Raw genomic sequence first — 17539 nt, 5'->3', positions numbered from 1 at the left:
GAAGAAAGAGAAATTAGGGACTTGATCCCATTTATAATTCCACCCAAAACCATAAGATACCTAGGAATAAGCCTAACCAAAGACGTAAAAGATCTGTAGTCAGAAAGCTAAAGAACACTCATGAAAGAAATTGAGGAAACACAAAGAAATGGACAAATATTCCATGCTCATGGATTGGAAGAACAAACATTGTTAAAACGTCTATGCTACCTAGAGCAATCTATACATTCAACGCAATCCCTATCAAAATACCATCAACTTATTTCAGAGTTGGAACAAATAATCCTAAAGTTTGTATGGAACCAGAAAAGACCCCCAAATAGCTAAAGGATCATTGAAAAAGGAAACCAAAACTGGTGACATCACAATTCCAGACTTCGAGCTCCATTACAAAGCTGTAATCATCAAGACAATATGATACCAGCAATGTCCACAATAGCCAAACTATGGAAAGAGCCCAGATGTCCATCAACAGATGAATGGATAAGGAAGATGTAATATATATGTATATATATCACAATAGACTACTATTCAGCTATCAAAAAAATGAAATCTTGCCATTTGCAACAAAGTCGATGGAACCAGAGGATATTATGCTAAGTGAAATAAGTCAAAGAAAGACAATTATCATATGATCTCACTCATATGTGGAATTTAAGAAACAAAACAGAAGATCATAGGGAAATAGAGGAAAAAATAAAACAAGACAAAATCATAGAGGGAGACAAACCATAGGAGACTCTTAATCATAGGAAACAAACTGAGGAAACAAATCATCGTTGGAGGGGAGTGGTTGGCAGATGGGGTAACTGGGTGATGGACATTATGGAGGGCACCTGATGTAATGAGCACTGGGTATTATATAAGACTGATGAATCACTGAGCTCTACCTCTGAAATCAATAATATATTACATGTTAATTGAATTTAAATACAAATTTTTAAAATAAGAAATAAGGTCCATTTTATCTAATGTCAGTATTGCTACCCCAGCTTTCTTTTGACAGACATCTATTTGCATGATAAATGTTTCTCCATCCCCTCGTTTTCATCCTGCATGTCTTTAGCTCTAAAATGAGTCTGTTAGGCAGCATATAGATGGGTCTTGTTTTTTTAATCCATTCTGTCATCCAATTTCTTTTGATTAGAACATTTAACACATTTACATTCAAAACTATTATTGATAGATATGTATTTATTGCCATTTTATTACTTGTTTTGTGGTTGTTTCTGAAGATTTTCACTGATCCCTTCTTGTCTTTCTCTCACATCTTGCTGATTTTATTTAGTGATGTATTTGGATTTCATTCTCTTTATCTTTGCGTGTTTATTGGTAGTTTTTAATATGTGGTTACCATTACATTTGTATATAATCTCTTCTGCAAATAGTAGTCTATATTAAGTTGATGGTTGTTCACGTTTAAACCCATTCTTTTCTCCTCCTCAATTTTAGACATGCATTATTATATTTTATATCCTTTCTGTAGTGTGAGTTCTTTGATTTTTTTACAGAAATACTCATTTTACTGCTTTTGTGTTTCCTACTTTTATACTGTCATTTTTAAGCTCTCCTTTACACTCAAAGGGTCCCATTTAATATTTCTTCCAGGGGATCCCTGGGTGGCTCAGCGGTTTAGCGCCTGCTTTTGGCCCATGGTGTGATCCTGGAGTCCTGGGATCGAGTCCCGCATTAGGCTCCCTGCACGGAGCCTGCTTCTCCCTCTGCCTGTGTCTCTCATGAATAAATAAAATCTTTAAAAAATAAAATAAAATCTTTAAAAAAATAATATTTATTTCAGGGGTGGTTTAGTGGTCACGAACTCCTTCAGTTTTGTTTTTTCTTTTTTTTTTTTTTGTCTGAGAAACACTTTTTCTCTCCTATTCTGCATGATTAGCTTTCTTAACCATAGTGTTTAATGAGTTTGCTTCCATATAGATCCACAGAAAGAGAGATAGACTTGAAGTATGATGCAAGAACTATTGATGTACCATTCACTTCTTTTTTTTTTCTTTTTTTCTTTATTTAAATGATGTCTTAGTTTTAAGAAACTTAAATAAGGCTAAATAAACACTTTCTAGCCACATCCCAAAGGTGTTAGGCATGACACTGGTGCTTTATGTAGGTAATGTGGGTGGGGATAGAGCCATTTTCCTGATCTAACAAGAATGGTAAACACGGGAGGTCAGGCAGGAAATCTGAACTCACTGAGCACCTTGGGACTGAACCCGGGGTTCCATGCCTGGAATAACTATTTGTGTGGACCAGGACATTGACTGGAGGGCAGGTGCCAGGGGAAAAGGGAGAAAGTGACAGCCCACATATTCTGATTCAAGTGGAGCCCTGGACATAAACCAGAATCCAGTCATGACCTGCTAGAAACCTTGACCCAGTGTTTATTATGGTTTCTTAGGAAAAGGTTAGGAAACAAATTTGTTTGCATGACACATGAATATAAGATTGCTCAGGGGTCCAAGGTTAGAAACATTGGCAAATCCCATCCAAAGTACTGACCTTGGGAAATCCACACTTAGAATTCAAGGAGCTAAAATGGGACATTGTATTTCAAATCCTGGTTACTGTTTAGATTGTGATTGCAAAACTGCTCAAACTGGCTTTACAGAGAGAATGCTGTAAGCAGCCCCATCCTTGTAGCTCTACATCCTGACCCATCCTGGGCCTTGTTCCTCACAGAATGGATCTGCTCCTATCCCTCGTGCTCTGCACGCTGGCGGCATGCTGCTGGGCTACATCTGTACCCATGCCAGTCCTCCCCTTACCTGTCCTCTCCCGTGACTGCAATAACTCGGGTATTCTGGAAGTCGCAGGCTTTGCCCTGCAGGACATTAACAGAGACCGAAAGGATGGCTATGTACTGAGCCTCAACCGAGTGAGCGATGTCCGTGAACACAGACAGGCAAGTAATGGTCCCCTATCCAGGACAGGTGCTTGCTGAAGTTGAGGAGGCCAACCAGGGGATGGGAACCCAAAGACACATGTTGGCAGGTGCTTTCCAAATCGGAAACCCTGCTAAGAACGTTCCTCTATTCTCTGCCAGGGTGTTCTATGTGTTTTTACTGGTTTTGTGATAATAGTTCTCCTACTCTGACACTTGTCTAGTATCCCACAGGTTATCAAAAATCTTCACAAACATCACAGAGTTTGGCTTTGTCATAAAAGAGAGACTTTTTGGCCAGTCTTTAAGGGTTTCTGCTTCATGTGGGATGCGACGCATTTCTCAACCCCCTTCCACAGGTTGCTATGGGATCTCTGTTCTATCTCACACTGGATGTGTTAGAGACTGACTGCCATGTACTCAGCAGGAAGCCGTGGAAGGACTGTGGGGTGAGGCACCTACATGAATCGGTAAGTGCTTATGTCTAGGTGCTCCAGAAAAGCTAGGTGTGTTCTGGGTTGGGTGAGGATTGCTCAATATGTGCCATTTCTTTAATGTCCTTCATTATAATCTCGGCCCAGGTGGTTATTCCAATGCTGTAGATCAGAGTTTAATCAAAGGAGTTTCTGAGAGTCGCACTGGGAGTCATAACCCCAGAAGTGAAAAGTTGCTCCCAAATTATTTCCTACCTTTAAGACCCTCTTGTAGGCTCTGAGCTAGTGTTTGAATTATAAGAAAAAAAAGATTTGAGATGTAATGCTCTTGTTGTGTATCTAAGGAGGACTGTAGAAGCAATGGAGGGAGAGCTGCTTTATTGGTTTTATTTTGCCTTATTTTGTTTCAGTGAACACTGATATGAGATGCGAGGCTGGGGAGAAGGTAGGCTTACAGTATGGGAGCTCCCAGAGGTGCCATGGAAGGATTTCCTGGAATCATAGAACCTAAGGGGCCTCAGCATTCAACCTTTTAAAGGCAACTATTAAAGAAGCTTGAAAATAACCTAGCTTTCTTTTGCATCGCAATTATCCTGAGGTTATTTCCATTAATTGATATGCAACTTTATATTTTGAGTGCAGGACTATGTTTAGAAGTAAAGTATTTGATTAAGATATCTTTTCTAATCATTTAACTGAATTTGTCAAATTGCACCTATCTAGTTTTGAAGAGCAAAGAATGTTCTTACCCTGTTGTGAATTATATTTGTTAAGGTGATACTAGCTGCTATAATACATACCCTAAAAAGTGTATACTAATTCCAACGTGGTAGAAGTTTATTTCTCACTCATGTAAAGTTCAAAAGAGAAATTCCAATCAAGAGGGGGCTTTCTTCCAGGAGTAACTTAGAGACCCAATTCCTTCCATGCTGTGGTTCTAGACTCTGTCCCCTTCAAGCCGTGGTGTCTATGACCTCCGTGCTCATCTGCATCAGGCTATGGAAAGAGAAAAAGCATGGTAGACAGGTGACATGTGGGAGAACTTCATGGGCCACATGGAAATGGTTCCAATCACTTCTCACATTCCTGTGGTTGCAATTCAATTATACACAGTCACATCTGATCTGGAAGGAGGCTGGGAAATGTAGGCTAGCTGGGTCTCAGAAGAAAGTTGAACTGTTTAATTTGCTTGCAATTTCTCACACCCCAAACTTGCCAAAATTGGCCTTAGCTTTTCATTATTTAAAAATAAAATGTCTAGTCTAACTTCGGGGGTATTTTTAAAAGCCAGAGTTGGTTCCATCCTTTCATAAAATGTGTGTTTCTTCCAGGTTTATGGTCAATGCAAAGCACTATTTTATGTTAATAAGCCAGGAAGAGTTCTCTATCTACCTGCTTACAATTGTACTCTTCGCCCAGGTAAGAAGGCACTCTGATTTTGTTCCTTTTAATAAAAGATGGGAAAAGAGCATTAAATAGGGCTATGCCTAGAGTATGCAGTGTTCTTCCATCCTATTCATACCAAGGCCATGTTCTTATATCTAGTATTTGCCTCTTCTGTGAAGTTTAACTTGCACCATTCCTTTTCCCCACAAGGAATCTCCTTAAATCACTGCTTAAATCATTTATGATAGAGGGCTCCTAAATTTTCAGTCTGATAGAAATGGCTTAATCTCTGGTCCCTAGGCTCCCTTTCTAGCTCTCTCTAACATTATTTTCCTGACTATACCAACACTGCACTTCCTACAACTGGATGGATACTTCACTATTTTCCAGACACACGTTGCACTTTCCAATCTCCACATCTACTTGTGTGCCTCCTTCTCCACTGAGAATGCCCTCACCTGACACCCTCTGCCCTTAGAACTTACATTCCTTGAGGACCCCCCAATGTTGCTGTTTCTACCATGTTCTCTATTCCAGAAAGGAAAGGTGCTCTCCTGTGCTCATCCCTATAAAGCTTAAGCCTAACCACTCATGGAACAACAGAGACAATATGCTGCCTTGATTTGGGTCTCCTATCTTATATCATGTAGAACATATATTCCTTCCTCCCTGTCATAAGCCCTCCCTCCGTTCCTATTAAGTGTAAGGAGGCCATAGTATTGTTGAATAAGTGAACTAAGAATGCGCTGAAACTAATGACACTTCAAATATGCACATGTATTTGTTCTGGATCCTTCTTTGGAAAGCAAGCATCCAAGGCATAGGGAAACAGGATATGGCTACTTGTCAAACTGTTATGTGCATGTGACTCCCCTAGTGGAACTTGTTCAAGTGCAGATTCTGAATCTAGAGGTGTGGGGTTTGGCCTAAAAGTCTGCATATCTAATAAGCTTCAGGAGATAACAATGCTTTGGGAGATAAAGCAAAAGAGCAAGTATTTTATTAGCCACAGTTTAAGCTTCCTGGTTGTGAAGATGAGTCTTACTTAAAAAAATCAGAGAACAACCAACAAGATAGACTGGGATTGTTGTTAGTGGTACCAGAGGTATAGAAGGTCAGGAAGTGACCCTTGGGGGCAACGGTGCAGGAGTGACAACCTATGGAAACTGCCTCATGATATGCCCAAATCCGTGCAAATAGACATGCAGTTGATCAAAACAATGCATTTGCTCTATAAAAAGAACTTCTGGAAATGCTCCCTGGCCTGACGTTCACACAAGTTTTGCCACCCCCAGCTCCTCCCAATCAGAAATTCTCACTATATATTTGGCATAATTATTCTATCCAGTAACACAGTGATTTGACCGGTATTTGTTTTCTGGCTCTCTTATATGATGTGCAATGACCTTCCATAGGTCATTCACACATCTGTTCACTCAACAAGCATTTGCTAAGCACTTATAATGCAAAAGACATTATATTAGGTGTTGGGAGCTAAAAGATGAATAAGACACGACACTAATGAAATCCCAACATTTTAAGACATTCAGTCTGCCTGACAGAGGCAATGATGGTGAAAAGTATTGAGCTAAAGTATTGAGCGAAAAAGTTTTTATATCAATATAAACACACATATTATGTATTTTTGAGCAAAATTCCTCAGGTAAATAACTTTGTGTGAGGTATAACAAAAATCTTGCTTTTTTGGAATATGAAAATAGTACACACTCACTGCAGAAAGCTTGCTGCTGACGGTTTTCTTTCCAGATAATGCCTTTTTCACTCCATCCTTGCTGGAAAGGATTTTTTTTTAAATTTCTGCCTCTGCTGTGGTCATATGATTTATGGGATTAAAAATCATTAAGGAGTTTTACTTTTAAACTTCTCTCTTTGGTGTCAACAGTTTCTCGAAGAAAGATTCACAATATGTGCCCTGATTGCCCCAGCCCCAGAGCCACTGACTTGTCAGATCCCAGGGTTCTAGAAGCTGCCCTGGAATCTCTTGCAAAATACAACAATGAGAGCACCTCAAAGCAGTATTCTCTCGTCCAAGTCACCAGGGCTTCTAGTCAGGTGAGGCTGGAGTGTCGTTACACCAACAATGTGTCTCATAACCATTACTGTCAATTCCTAAGCTGAGAGGAGTTTTGATTCCAGCTGAAAAGCCTTTTCTTTGTTCCCTACTCGGGTAGACCTCATGTACGTTCAATCATGTTTCAGTTTCTGAGTTATGCCATGGGATTTCCATCAGAGTTGTGGGACTCCATTTTACTTCATTGGCCTTAAGGTGAGAAGGGAAATAGACTCATAGTCTCCTTGGTTATTCTACTTAGGTTCACTATTTGCTGCTACAGGCTCATATTTGATTGACCATGGATCATTTAGCAAGCCAATTTCTGCTTCATCTTAAGGTGTGGAGTAGATTACAGAGGTTTACAGATTAGGGAAAATGGAGGCTCACTTTTATTTGGATTATGTTGAATCTATTTATATAGAGAAAGACTAAGCTAAAAACAAATCTGCAGGAGAAAAAAGCAGCTCACCCAAGGGAAGGTTTTTAGAGCTCTTTCAAATCCTTAAGAAGGGAAGAAAAGTATGATGATTATATTTTTAAATAACAGAATCACGATATATGCTTTGATCTTGGGGGAGTACAAGGACAGCAGGAGACCTGTGTTGACAATGACTCTGAGGACGTTTGGTTCTCGAAAATAAAATGCTGTCAAACCTGAATCATTTCTCCACATGGTAAGATTTAATTTTTATTTCTCAACTTCCCTCTCATACCAGTGGGTGTATGGCCCGGCCTACTTCGTGGAATACTTAATCAAAGAGTCACCGTGTACCAAATCCCAGGTCAGCAGCTGCGCACTTCAGCCCCCTGACTCTGAGGTAAGTATTCCTGAATGTCTTCATAATATAAGATTTGTGTTCATGAGTCATCTATACATACTTATGATCATAAATTATTACATGAGGTGTTATAACGCATGAGATGCTTTTCTTCCCCTCAAGGAACAACTAAGTAGAGATTGTGTTGGCTCAGATGCAATAATAAAGGATTTTATTTTATTGTAATTGCAATTTTCATCAGCAATATGATGCCTTCACACACACAAAAAAATTGATCATAGGGCACTATAAAACAGACAGATTTTCTCAGTGGTTTGTGATAGTCCTGCTTCTATCTAAATAAATCCAGTTATATTTGGAACACAGCATGGTGTTCCATTCCTTGGACCACTCTGTAAGAAGGAAAAGAAGTCAAATAGGGTTTCTTTCAAAGAATGTGGCCAAGATAGGCAGGGCACCTTGAAACCATCTGAAACATACCTGGTGGGAAATGTTGATTGACACAATGTGTTATAGCACAATTGGGTAAAATGAGTCAAAAGGCTTTTTCCTCCTTATTTACTTATACTAACAACTTTATTACGATATAATTTACACATCATAAAATTCACCCTTTAAGGTATATTCACAGAGTTGTGCCACTATCACTACGATCTAATATTAAAATATTTTCATCATCCCATAAAGAAACCCCATATCCATTAGCAACTGTTTCCTTTACCCCTTACCCAAGCCCCTGGAGATTGCTTGGCTACTTGTTATCTCTATGACTTAGTCTTTTTCTGAACATTTTGTATAATGGAATCATGTTGCGTATGACCTTTTGTGTCTGCTTTTTCTGCTTAACATAATGTTTTCAAGGTTTATCTGTGTTGTAGCATGTATCAGCACTTCATCCCTTTTAATGGCCAAATAACATTTCATTGCATGGATGCACCATGTACTGTTTATTCATTCATTAGTCTATGGATATTTGGGTTGCTTCCCCATTTGAGCTGTTATAAGTAATGGTGCTATGAGCATTTGTATACAAGTTTTCACGCATACTATGTTTTGTTTCTCCTGAGTATGTAGTTTGAAGTGGGATTGCTGGGTCACACTTTATGTTTCACCTTTTGACTAACTGCTGAACTGTTTTCCAAGGTGACTGCACCAGTTTCACAATCCCATCTGCAATGTAATGAGGGATTCAATTTCTCCATATATTTGCTCATACTAATCATTACCTGTCTTTTTTATTGTAGCTATCTTACTGAGTATGAAGTGATATCTTATTTTGGTTGTTACTTGCATTTTCCTCATGGCTAATAATATTAAGCATCTTTTAATGTACTTATTGGCCATTATTATATATATGTTCCTTGGACACTTCCCCAATTTAAAATTGGATTCTTTATTTTCTTACTGATGAATTATAAGAGTTTTTTACATATTCTAGATACAATCCCTTTATCACATACATGATTTCAAATATTTTCACTCATTCTCTGGGTTGTCTATTCATTTTTTTAAAGATTTTATTTATTTATTCACAAGAGACACAGAGAGAGGCAGAGACATAGGCAGAGGGAGAAGCAGGTTCCCTGCGGGGAGCCCAACGTCGGACTTGATCCCAGGACCCCGGGATCATGCCTGAGCCAAAGGCACTCAACCACTGAGACACCCAGGTGTCCTGGTTTTCTTTACTTTTCTTTTCTTTTTTTTTTTTTCTTTTGTGTGTGTGTGTGTGTGTGTGTGTGTGTGTGTGTGTGTGTGTGTCCTGGTTTTCTTGATGATATTCTTTGAAGTGCAAAAGTTTTTAATTTCCATGGAGTCCTATTTATTTATTTTTTTGTCATTGAACGTTCTTTTGGAGTCATCTTTAAGAAATCATTGCCTGATCCAAGATCACTAAAATTTATTCCTATGCATTTTTCAAAAATTCTTGTAGTTTTAGTTCTGATGTATAGGTTTGTGACCCATATTAAGTTAATTTTTGTCTATTACGTGAGGTAGGTGATTCAACTTCATTCTTTTGCATGCGAAAGTCCATTTGTCCTAGAATTTTTGTTGAATAGACAATCATTTCCTCCCATTTAAGTGTCTTGGCATACTTCTTGAAAATCACTTGGCCATCAATGTCAAGGTTTATTTCTGCACTCTCAATTTTATTCTATGGATCTATATAGCAATCCTTATACCAGTGCCTCACTATCTTGAATACGATAGCTTTGTAGCGAATTTTGAAATTGGGAAGTGTGAGTCCTCCTATTTTGTTCTTCTTATTCAAGATTACTTGGGTATTCCAGATCCCTTGCATTTTCATATAAATTTTAGGATCTGCTTGTCATTTTCTATTTTAAAAAGGCATTAGAAATGTGATAAGAATTGCCCTGAATCTGTAGACCAATATAGGACATACTGTCATCTTAACAATATTAAGTCTTTCAAGCCGTGAATATGGATTGTCCTTACTTTTGTTTAGGACCCATTTGATTTCCGTCAACAGTGTTTTATAGTTTTCAATGTTTGATACTCACTTATTTGTATATCTAAATATTTTATTCTCGTTGATGCTAACATAATGTACTTGTTTCTTTAATTTTGTTTTTGAATTGTTTACTGCAAGTAAATAGAAATACAATTGATTTGGGTATACTGACCTTGTATTCTGTAACCTTGCTGGATTCATTTAGTAGTTTAATAGTGATGTAGTAGATTCGTTAGGATTTTCTACATGCAAGATCATGTCATTTGCACTTAGAGATAGCTTTACTTCTTTCTTTCCAATGTGCATGCTTTTTAATTCTTTTTCTTACCTAATTTCTCTGGCTAGAACTTCCAGTACAAGTCAGACAGAAATGGGAAGAGTAGACATTCTTATCTTATTCCTGTGGAAAGTATTCAGTATTTTATCATTGAATATGATGTTAACTCTAGTTTTTTCATGCATGCTCCCTATTAAATTGAAAAAGTTCTATTCCTAACTTCTAAATATTTTTTCCTAATAAAAAAAAGCAGTATTAGAGTTTATTAAATGTTTTTTTCTGAGTTAATGAGATAATCATGAGGTTTTTTTTCTCCTTTAATCTATCATTATTGTATGTAACAATGACTATTGTATGTTAAAACAATTTTACACTCAAGGGATGAATTCCAATTGATCATGATCTTTAATCCTTTTTATGTTTTGCTAAATACAGTTTGCAAGTAATTTTTTTACAAGATTTTCCACTTATAAGCATAAGAGTATTAATCTCTAGTTTCCTTGGATTGTCTCTGCCTGATTTTCATGGGTTTAACATTAGCCTCACAGAACGAGTTGGGAAAAACTCCATCTTCTATTTTATTTTGAAAGAGTTTGTTAAGGATTGGTGTTCAGTCTTCTTTAAATGTTTGGTAGAATTCACCAGTGGGCCTGAGCATTTCTTTGTGAGAAGTTTGGGGCTTTTTTTCTTTACTATTATTAATAATTCAACCTCTTTACTTGTTAGAGGTCTATTCAGATTTTCTATTTCTTCTTGAGTAACTTTTGGTAGTTTGTGTCTTCCTAGGAATCTGTGTATTTCATCCAAGTTAACCTAATTTCTCAGCACATAGGAAGAAAATGTTCATAGTATTCCCTTATTTCTCAAAGATTGGAAGTAATGTTCCCTCTTTAATTCCAGAGTTAGTAATATGAGTTATTTTTCTTGGTCAGTCTACCTGAAGTTTTATCAATTTTGTTGATCTTTTCAAATAATCAACCTTCAGTTTTATTTTTCTGGGTTTTTTAAATCATCTAGTTCATTTATTTTCTCTCTGTTCTTTATTATGGCCTTCTTTTTGATTGCTTTGGGATGAGTTCTTTTTTTCCCCTAGGTTATGTAAACAATTTGCTATCCTTTTTTTTTTCTTTTAAAGGTTTTATTTATTTGAGAGAGAGTGTGTGTGAGTGAGAGAGAGCACAAGCAGGGGGAGGGGAAGGAGGAGAAGGAGAAGCAGACTCCCCACTGCAGGGAGCCCCAATTTGGAGCTCGATCCCAGAATCCTGGGATCACTACCTGAGCCAAAAGCAGATGCTTAACTGACTGAGTCACCTAGGTGCCCCCCCCCTCTTTTTCTCCTTTAACAATAGTATTTACATCTACAGATTTCCTTCTAAGCAATGTTTTAGCTGCATCTCATAAGTTGTGCATGTTTTGTTTTGGTTTCCATTCATCTCAAAATATTTTCTAATTTTCTTTGTGATTTTTTTCTTTGACCAATTGGTTATATAGGCATATGTCATCTAATATTTGCATCTAATATTCCCCATTTTTTTCCCTTATCCATTTCTAATTTCATTCTATTGTGATTGGACAATATGTTCCATATTATCTCAATTCTTTTAAATTTATTGAAGTTTGTTTTATAATTTAACATAATGTTCTATGCACACTTGAGAAGATTGTGTATTCTACTGTCTTTAGGTGAAGTGTTCTGTAATGATTCATTTATAGTGTTAAGTCTTGTATTTCCTTGATGTTCTGCATAGTCGTTCTAACCATTACTGAAAGTGAGGCTTCCATCTATTATTGTTGACTTGTCTTTATTTTCCTCAAATTCTGTCAGTTTTGCTTATGTTCTTTGGGGCTCTGTTGTTAAGTACATATATATTTATAGTTGTTGTGTCTTCCTAATAAATTGAACTTTTTATCATTATAAAGTGTTTTCCTTGTTTCTACTAACAATTTTGTCTTAAAGACAACTTTGTTTCATATCTGTTTCATTGCAGCTCTCTTTTGGTTATGTGTATATAAATGTATATATAAATATATAATATTTTTACTTTTAGCCTCTGTGTGTCTTTGGATCTAAAGTGTGTGTCTCAAAAACCTTGTATAATTAGTCAAGTGAATTTTCTCAAGGAATAATTGGGAAAACATTTTCATCCTATTCTGTAGGATCACTCCTCACTTCTCAATAACATCTTGGGCAGATCCATAGCTTTCTGGTCATTTTCAATAATAAGCTCAACTTCACTTAGGTAATTAAGATTCACTTGCAGGTCTGAAAAAATTATACTCAATCAATTCTGAAACAACACTTCTATCTTATATCCAATGCAAAGCTTTTCTTTCTCTCTGTAGCTTCAGCCTGACTCAGAGCTTAGGACCTGCTGTGAGAAAGGAAGTCAAGGTCTATTCTTTCATTTTTTTTCTCCCCCTTCTGTAATTTTTTGTTTAATTCTGGCTCTTCCAAGTTCCAAGAAGAATGAGAGAGGGGAAGAGTGAACAGTACAAAGTCTTTTTTATATAACTGCAGTTGTAGTTTTCTCTTGGTCTACACTAGCCCTCCATAAGACAGGTTCCAGTACTGGTTCTCTAGAGTAATACCGGTGTGGATTCATCCAGAGATCCTTTCCTGGCAGTATGATGTATTCTCTAGTTGACTCCTTGGAGCCACTCCTCCTCAGATTCAGCCCTCACAGATTTTTACTATCATATGCCCCTTGTCTGGAAGATTGTCCCTTCAGTAGATACTTTCAAAAAAGACCTACCAATGGCATTTGCTTCTCCCATGGAATTCACACATTTTTACTCTTCCAAACTGTTGAAACAGTCTTCCCTTTCCTGCCCTTTCTCCTTACCCTACCATAGTAGGCTGCTTTAGCCAAGATCCTGTTTTCAGAATGCTCTGAAAGAAAAGCTAATATCAATCTTCATAGCCCATATGTCCTCACACTTCACATGTTAAGCATGAACACAAACTCCCTCTTTGTGGTTCACTCTAGATTCATCAGGAACTAGAGTAGCTCAGCAAATCCTACTCAGATAGGAGTAGACAGGCTCTACTTGGTACAGGTAACTGCAGTGTCTCCAGAAGGTTCTCTTAAAGAGTGTCTCCTGTATGATTTGGTGATGAATTGGAGAAGGAAAGAGGCTAAAGCACAATTCTCCAAGGACTTTCTACATTAATGAATTTTCCCATCCTAAGGAATTTCTAACCTTCTCTTTCTATGGTCTGGACATGGGTGGTCAAGTAATATTCAGGCAATCCATTTAGACACATTTTAGTAAATTCCATGTGAATATTCTTAAGAGTTCTTCTTTAGAAATTGAGGAAACATTTTATTACAACATTCTATTTGTACTTGAATATACGTATACTCTATGACTCTAAAATTCCTCTTCTAGGAATTTACTCTGAGAAAGTAACTAAGAACTTATTAAATAATGCAGAGGAATATTAGCTAATGATTATAAAGAAGATCACAGAAAACTATTTAATGCCATTAAAGGATTTTCACAATATATTATTAAGTGACAAGAGAGAGTTATAAAATAATATATGTAACAACCCTATTTATCTAGAAGAAAAATATATATGCATAGGAAAAAGGGTTACAGGAAAAGAAATCAAATCATTGTGGGAAACAGGTATCTTTCATGCAGTTACAGGTCTTTTTGTTTATTCATATTCTAAATAAGTATTTCTTTTTGTTTTATTTCTTTTTGTTTATTCATATTCTAAATAAGTATTTATTATATTTATATTAAGAAAAAAATTACTTTATGTCTAAATAAAGAGATATTGATGGAGCTGAGAAGGATTTTGTCTAAGGAAACACAGGTGGAATATACATAAAAGGCACTACTATGTGAGAGATGAGAACAGGTTTTCAAAATGACCCAAGGATAGAAGTAAGGCCAAGAGGTAGATGTTCTGTAGAGACAGATTTCTGCTCAATACAAAGAATTTTCTAACGGTTTGTCCTCAAGAAATCCTGGGTTTAGAAACACCTGGGTGGCTCAGTCGGTTAAGCATCTTACTCTTGATCTCAGCTCAGATCTTGATCTCAGGGTCATGAGTCGAAGCCTCTCATGCTTAGTATGGAGCCTACTTTTTACAAAAAGGAAAGGGGGGCGGTGCCTGAGTGGCTGAGCTGGTTAAGCACCCAACTCTTGATCTCAGCTCAGGTCTTGATTTCATAGTCATCAGTGGAGCCTACTTAAAAAAAATAAAATAAATTTTAAAAATAATTCCTGAGTTTCACATCATTGGAGGATATTTAGCCTAGTTTGGGTGATTATTTGGTAAAAATGATCTAGAGAGAATTGACTCAGAGCCTGCCCATAACATGGTAAGAACATAAAAATGTCGATTGGCTGTGTGTCTACAAAAGCAGAAAGCAAGTTGATTTCTATATATAATCATTGATAATCATTAATACTCACAGGACACTGTGTTTTCTCTTTCTTTAGCCTGTTGGTATTTGCAAAGGTTCTCTGGGTCAAAGAGGATTAGAAAAGTTTGTCTCCGTGACTTGTCACTTCTTTGAACCACAGGTATTTTTCAATCTAATTGTTTGTCTTCTTGTGAAGAAGAGAACACATAAGCTAAATTCTAACTGCCCCCACCCCACCCTCTCCTTTTTATTTCCTAAAATCCATGATCATCACTTTATTCAGCCTGGCCCAAGGTCATACCCACATCATGGCAGGTTAAAGACCAGTCAGTCATACTTTGTTTACTATGAGGCAGAGAACTATAGTTGAGAGGGTGATTGAGACAGGCCACCCTGTCCCAGTGTGACTCTGGGAACATTCTTCCCTCTCTGAGTCTTGGTTGCCTTGTCTGTAGAATGGGATTGCAACATCCACCTGGTTCAGATCCCTGTGGGAAACAAAGAGAGGAACTGGATGAAGGGCCCTGTATTGGGCCTGGCAATGAATAAGCAATCAATAAAAGTAGCTGTGGCTGCACTACTGCAAACAGGGTGACAGTTCCCCGGGGGACTTGAAAGAAGCCATTTAACCTCTCCAAACCACTGTTCAGCTCTGAATTTGTAAGACTTGCAGTCAAGCTTCTGTTGTCTGGTTTTGCTTCTTAACCCTTTAACCAGAGGTTCATCCCTCTAGTTGGTCTCCCTTTGAAACATTCCTTCGGAAAGTCCCAGAACAGCTTAGCTTGGTAGTTGCCATGGCAGGCAGAAGTTTTTCCTGGGAATGTTCCCTTATTTGAAAATGTTCATATTTCAGGTTCCTGCACCTGGAGAGGAAAATGCTTCTGCTAGCCGGGGACCTGTGGACCTCCCTGGGGTGGGAGAGTCCCAGCAGAAAAACACAGCTCCTACCAACTCACCCTCCAAAGCTGTGCCTAAGGGATCTGTCCAATATCTCCCTGACTTGGATGATGAGAAGAAGCCTGAGGGTGCTCAGGAAAACAGCCCTGTCGAGGCCTTCCCTGTGAAGCTAGATCTCACCACAGATCCTCAGGGAGAAAGCCTGGATGTTTCCTTCCTTTTCCTGGGACCTATGGAGCAGAAGCTGGTTGTCCTGCCTTTCCCCAACAAAGAACAACGCTCTGCTGAGTGCCCAGGACCAGCGCAGCAGGGCAACCTTCTTATTCTCCCACCATGAGAACCACATAGAGGATTCCATGGGGGTACGGTGCCTTGTGGGAGAAGGGAGGTGCTGGAGAATGGGGACAGGGAGACAGAGAACTCAAATGTAGAAAGTGACTAATAATAAAGTGTATCATTTGACTCTTTGTGGTCTCATCATGTTATCTGGAAGTGTAAATAATGAGAGTACACCGTCAACTTATACACACGGCTGCATCTCTTCTGAACCATCCAAGGCCTCACACACCATGGACAGATGTCTCTCTGCCTCTCCTGTCTTCAGCCTCTCCCTCTGTAATCTTACTGCCTGTTAGCTAAGTCTCTGACATAGGGCCTGCCATATTCAGAAATGTCCTCTTCTTTCTGGGCAAAAGCACATTGTGAGTCTTTTGATCAAAATGAGATGAAAATGGAAGGATATCAAGAAACTGGGGAGACACCTGGGTGGTTCAGCGGTTGAGCGTCTGCCTTTGGCTCAGGGCATTATCCTGGATTCCTGGGTTCAAGTCCCACATTAGGTTCCTTACATGGAACCTGCTTCTCCTTCTCTCTGTGTCTCTGCTTCTCTTTCTCTGTCTCTCATGAATAAACAAAATCTTAAAAAAAAAAAGAAAGAAACTAGGATTCATTGGAGTGTCATTCTATGTATATTCCATAATTATTTCAACAGCAAGTATTGGTCAAATATTATTTGCACAGCCTTCAACCTAAAGGTGGAATTTTGTTTTTTTTATGACCTGTATGAATAGTCTCCGAGCCCCAGAACTTGATAAACTCATCTGTCAATAGGAGTAGTTGGAAGCGACAGGTGCCTGTGGCCTGCGATTGAGCCTGGGGAGAACCAAACAATGCTCCAAGTTGGAGAGCTTTTTGACACCTATAATAGTTTTGTTTAGAATAGAAATTAAGGTTCTGGTGACATTCATTCCCAATGTTTTCACTTAATAATATATATGTATACAATACAGTTATATTATGTGTGTATATATTTATCCAAATATACATATATACACATATCTTTGGAAATCTGACAAGTGTTAGGGGTTGAATTGTTTCCCCAAAATTCATATACTGAAGTCCTAACCCCCAGTACCTCAGAATCTGGTTGCATTTGCATATAGGTCTTTAAAAATGTAATTAAGTTAGAATGAGATCATTAGCGTGGGCCCTAATCCAACATGACTGGCATCCTTATAGGAAGAGATCAGGACACAGATTAGCACAGAAGCAAGGCCATGTGGGGACACAGAGAAAAGGTAGCCAAGGAAAGAGGCCTCAGAAGAAACTCACCTGCCAACACCTTAATCTTGGACTTCTAGCCACCAGGATTGTAGGCAATCACTTTCTGCCATTTCAACCACTCAGTTTATGGTACTTTTTTATGGCAGCCCTAACAAGCTAATAGTACAACAGGGAAATCACAGGTATAACAATTGTCCTCCAACCTAGTAGCTGTTTCTTAAAAGAAGCACATAGGCCTTGATAGCATTTGTTTAAAAGCAGTAAACAATAGCCATGCTAACTCTTAGCTGCTTCCTTTAGGAAGGAAAAATGATGAAGTAGGGGCATCATGCAGAGTCTTGGGGCCTGTCGCAATCCAGGTCTAGCAAGAAACACAATGCATCC

General features: G+C 38.1%; 1 protein-coding gene across 1 annotated transcript; it reads left to right on the top strand.

Moving 5' to 3' along the window:
• The first annotated feature begins 2572 nt into the window (after positions 1-2572).
• FETUB (fetuin B) lies at positions 2573-16054 on the top strand. The gene is made up of 7 exons (XM_041732040.1): positions 2573-2914; positions 3253-3363; positions 4659-4746; positions 6617-6786; positions 7504-7605; positions 14772-14855; positions 15549-16054. The coding sequence occupies exons 1-7, from the start codon at positions 2693-2695 to the stop codon at positions 15927-15929; spliced, it is 1158 nt and encodes a 385-aa protein (XP_041587974.1). The 5' UTR covers positions 2573-2692; the 3' UTR covers positions 15930-16054.
• The last annotated feature ends 1485 nt before the right edge of the window (positions 16055-17539 follow it).

This window comes from Vulpes lagopus, chromosome 17 (genome assembly GCF_018345385.1).
Source record: "Vulpes lagopus strain Blue_001 chromosome 17, ASM1834538v1, whole genome shotgun sequence".
Lineage (NCBI taxonomy): Eukaryota > Metazoa > Chordata > Mammalia > Carnivora > Canidae > Vulpes > Vulpes lagopus.
Note: the sequence above shows the minus strand (reverse complement) of the source record. Positions and strands in the feature narration are given on the sequence as shown.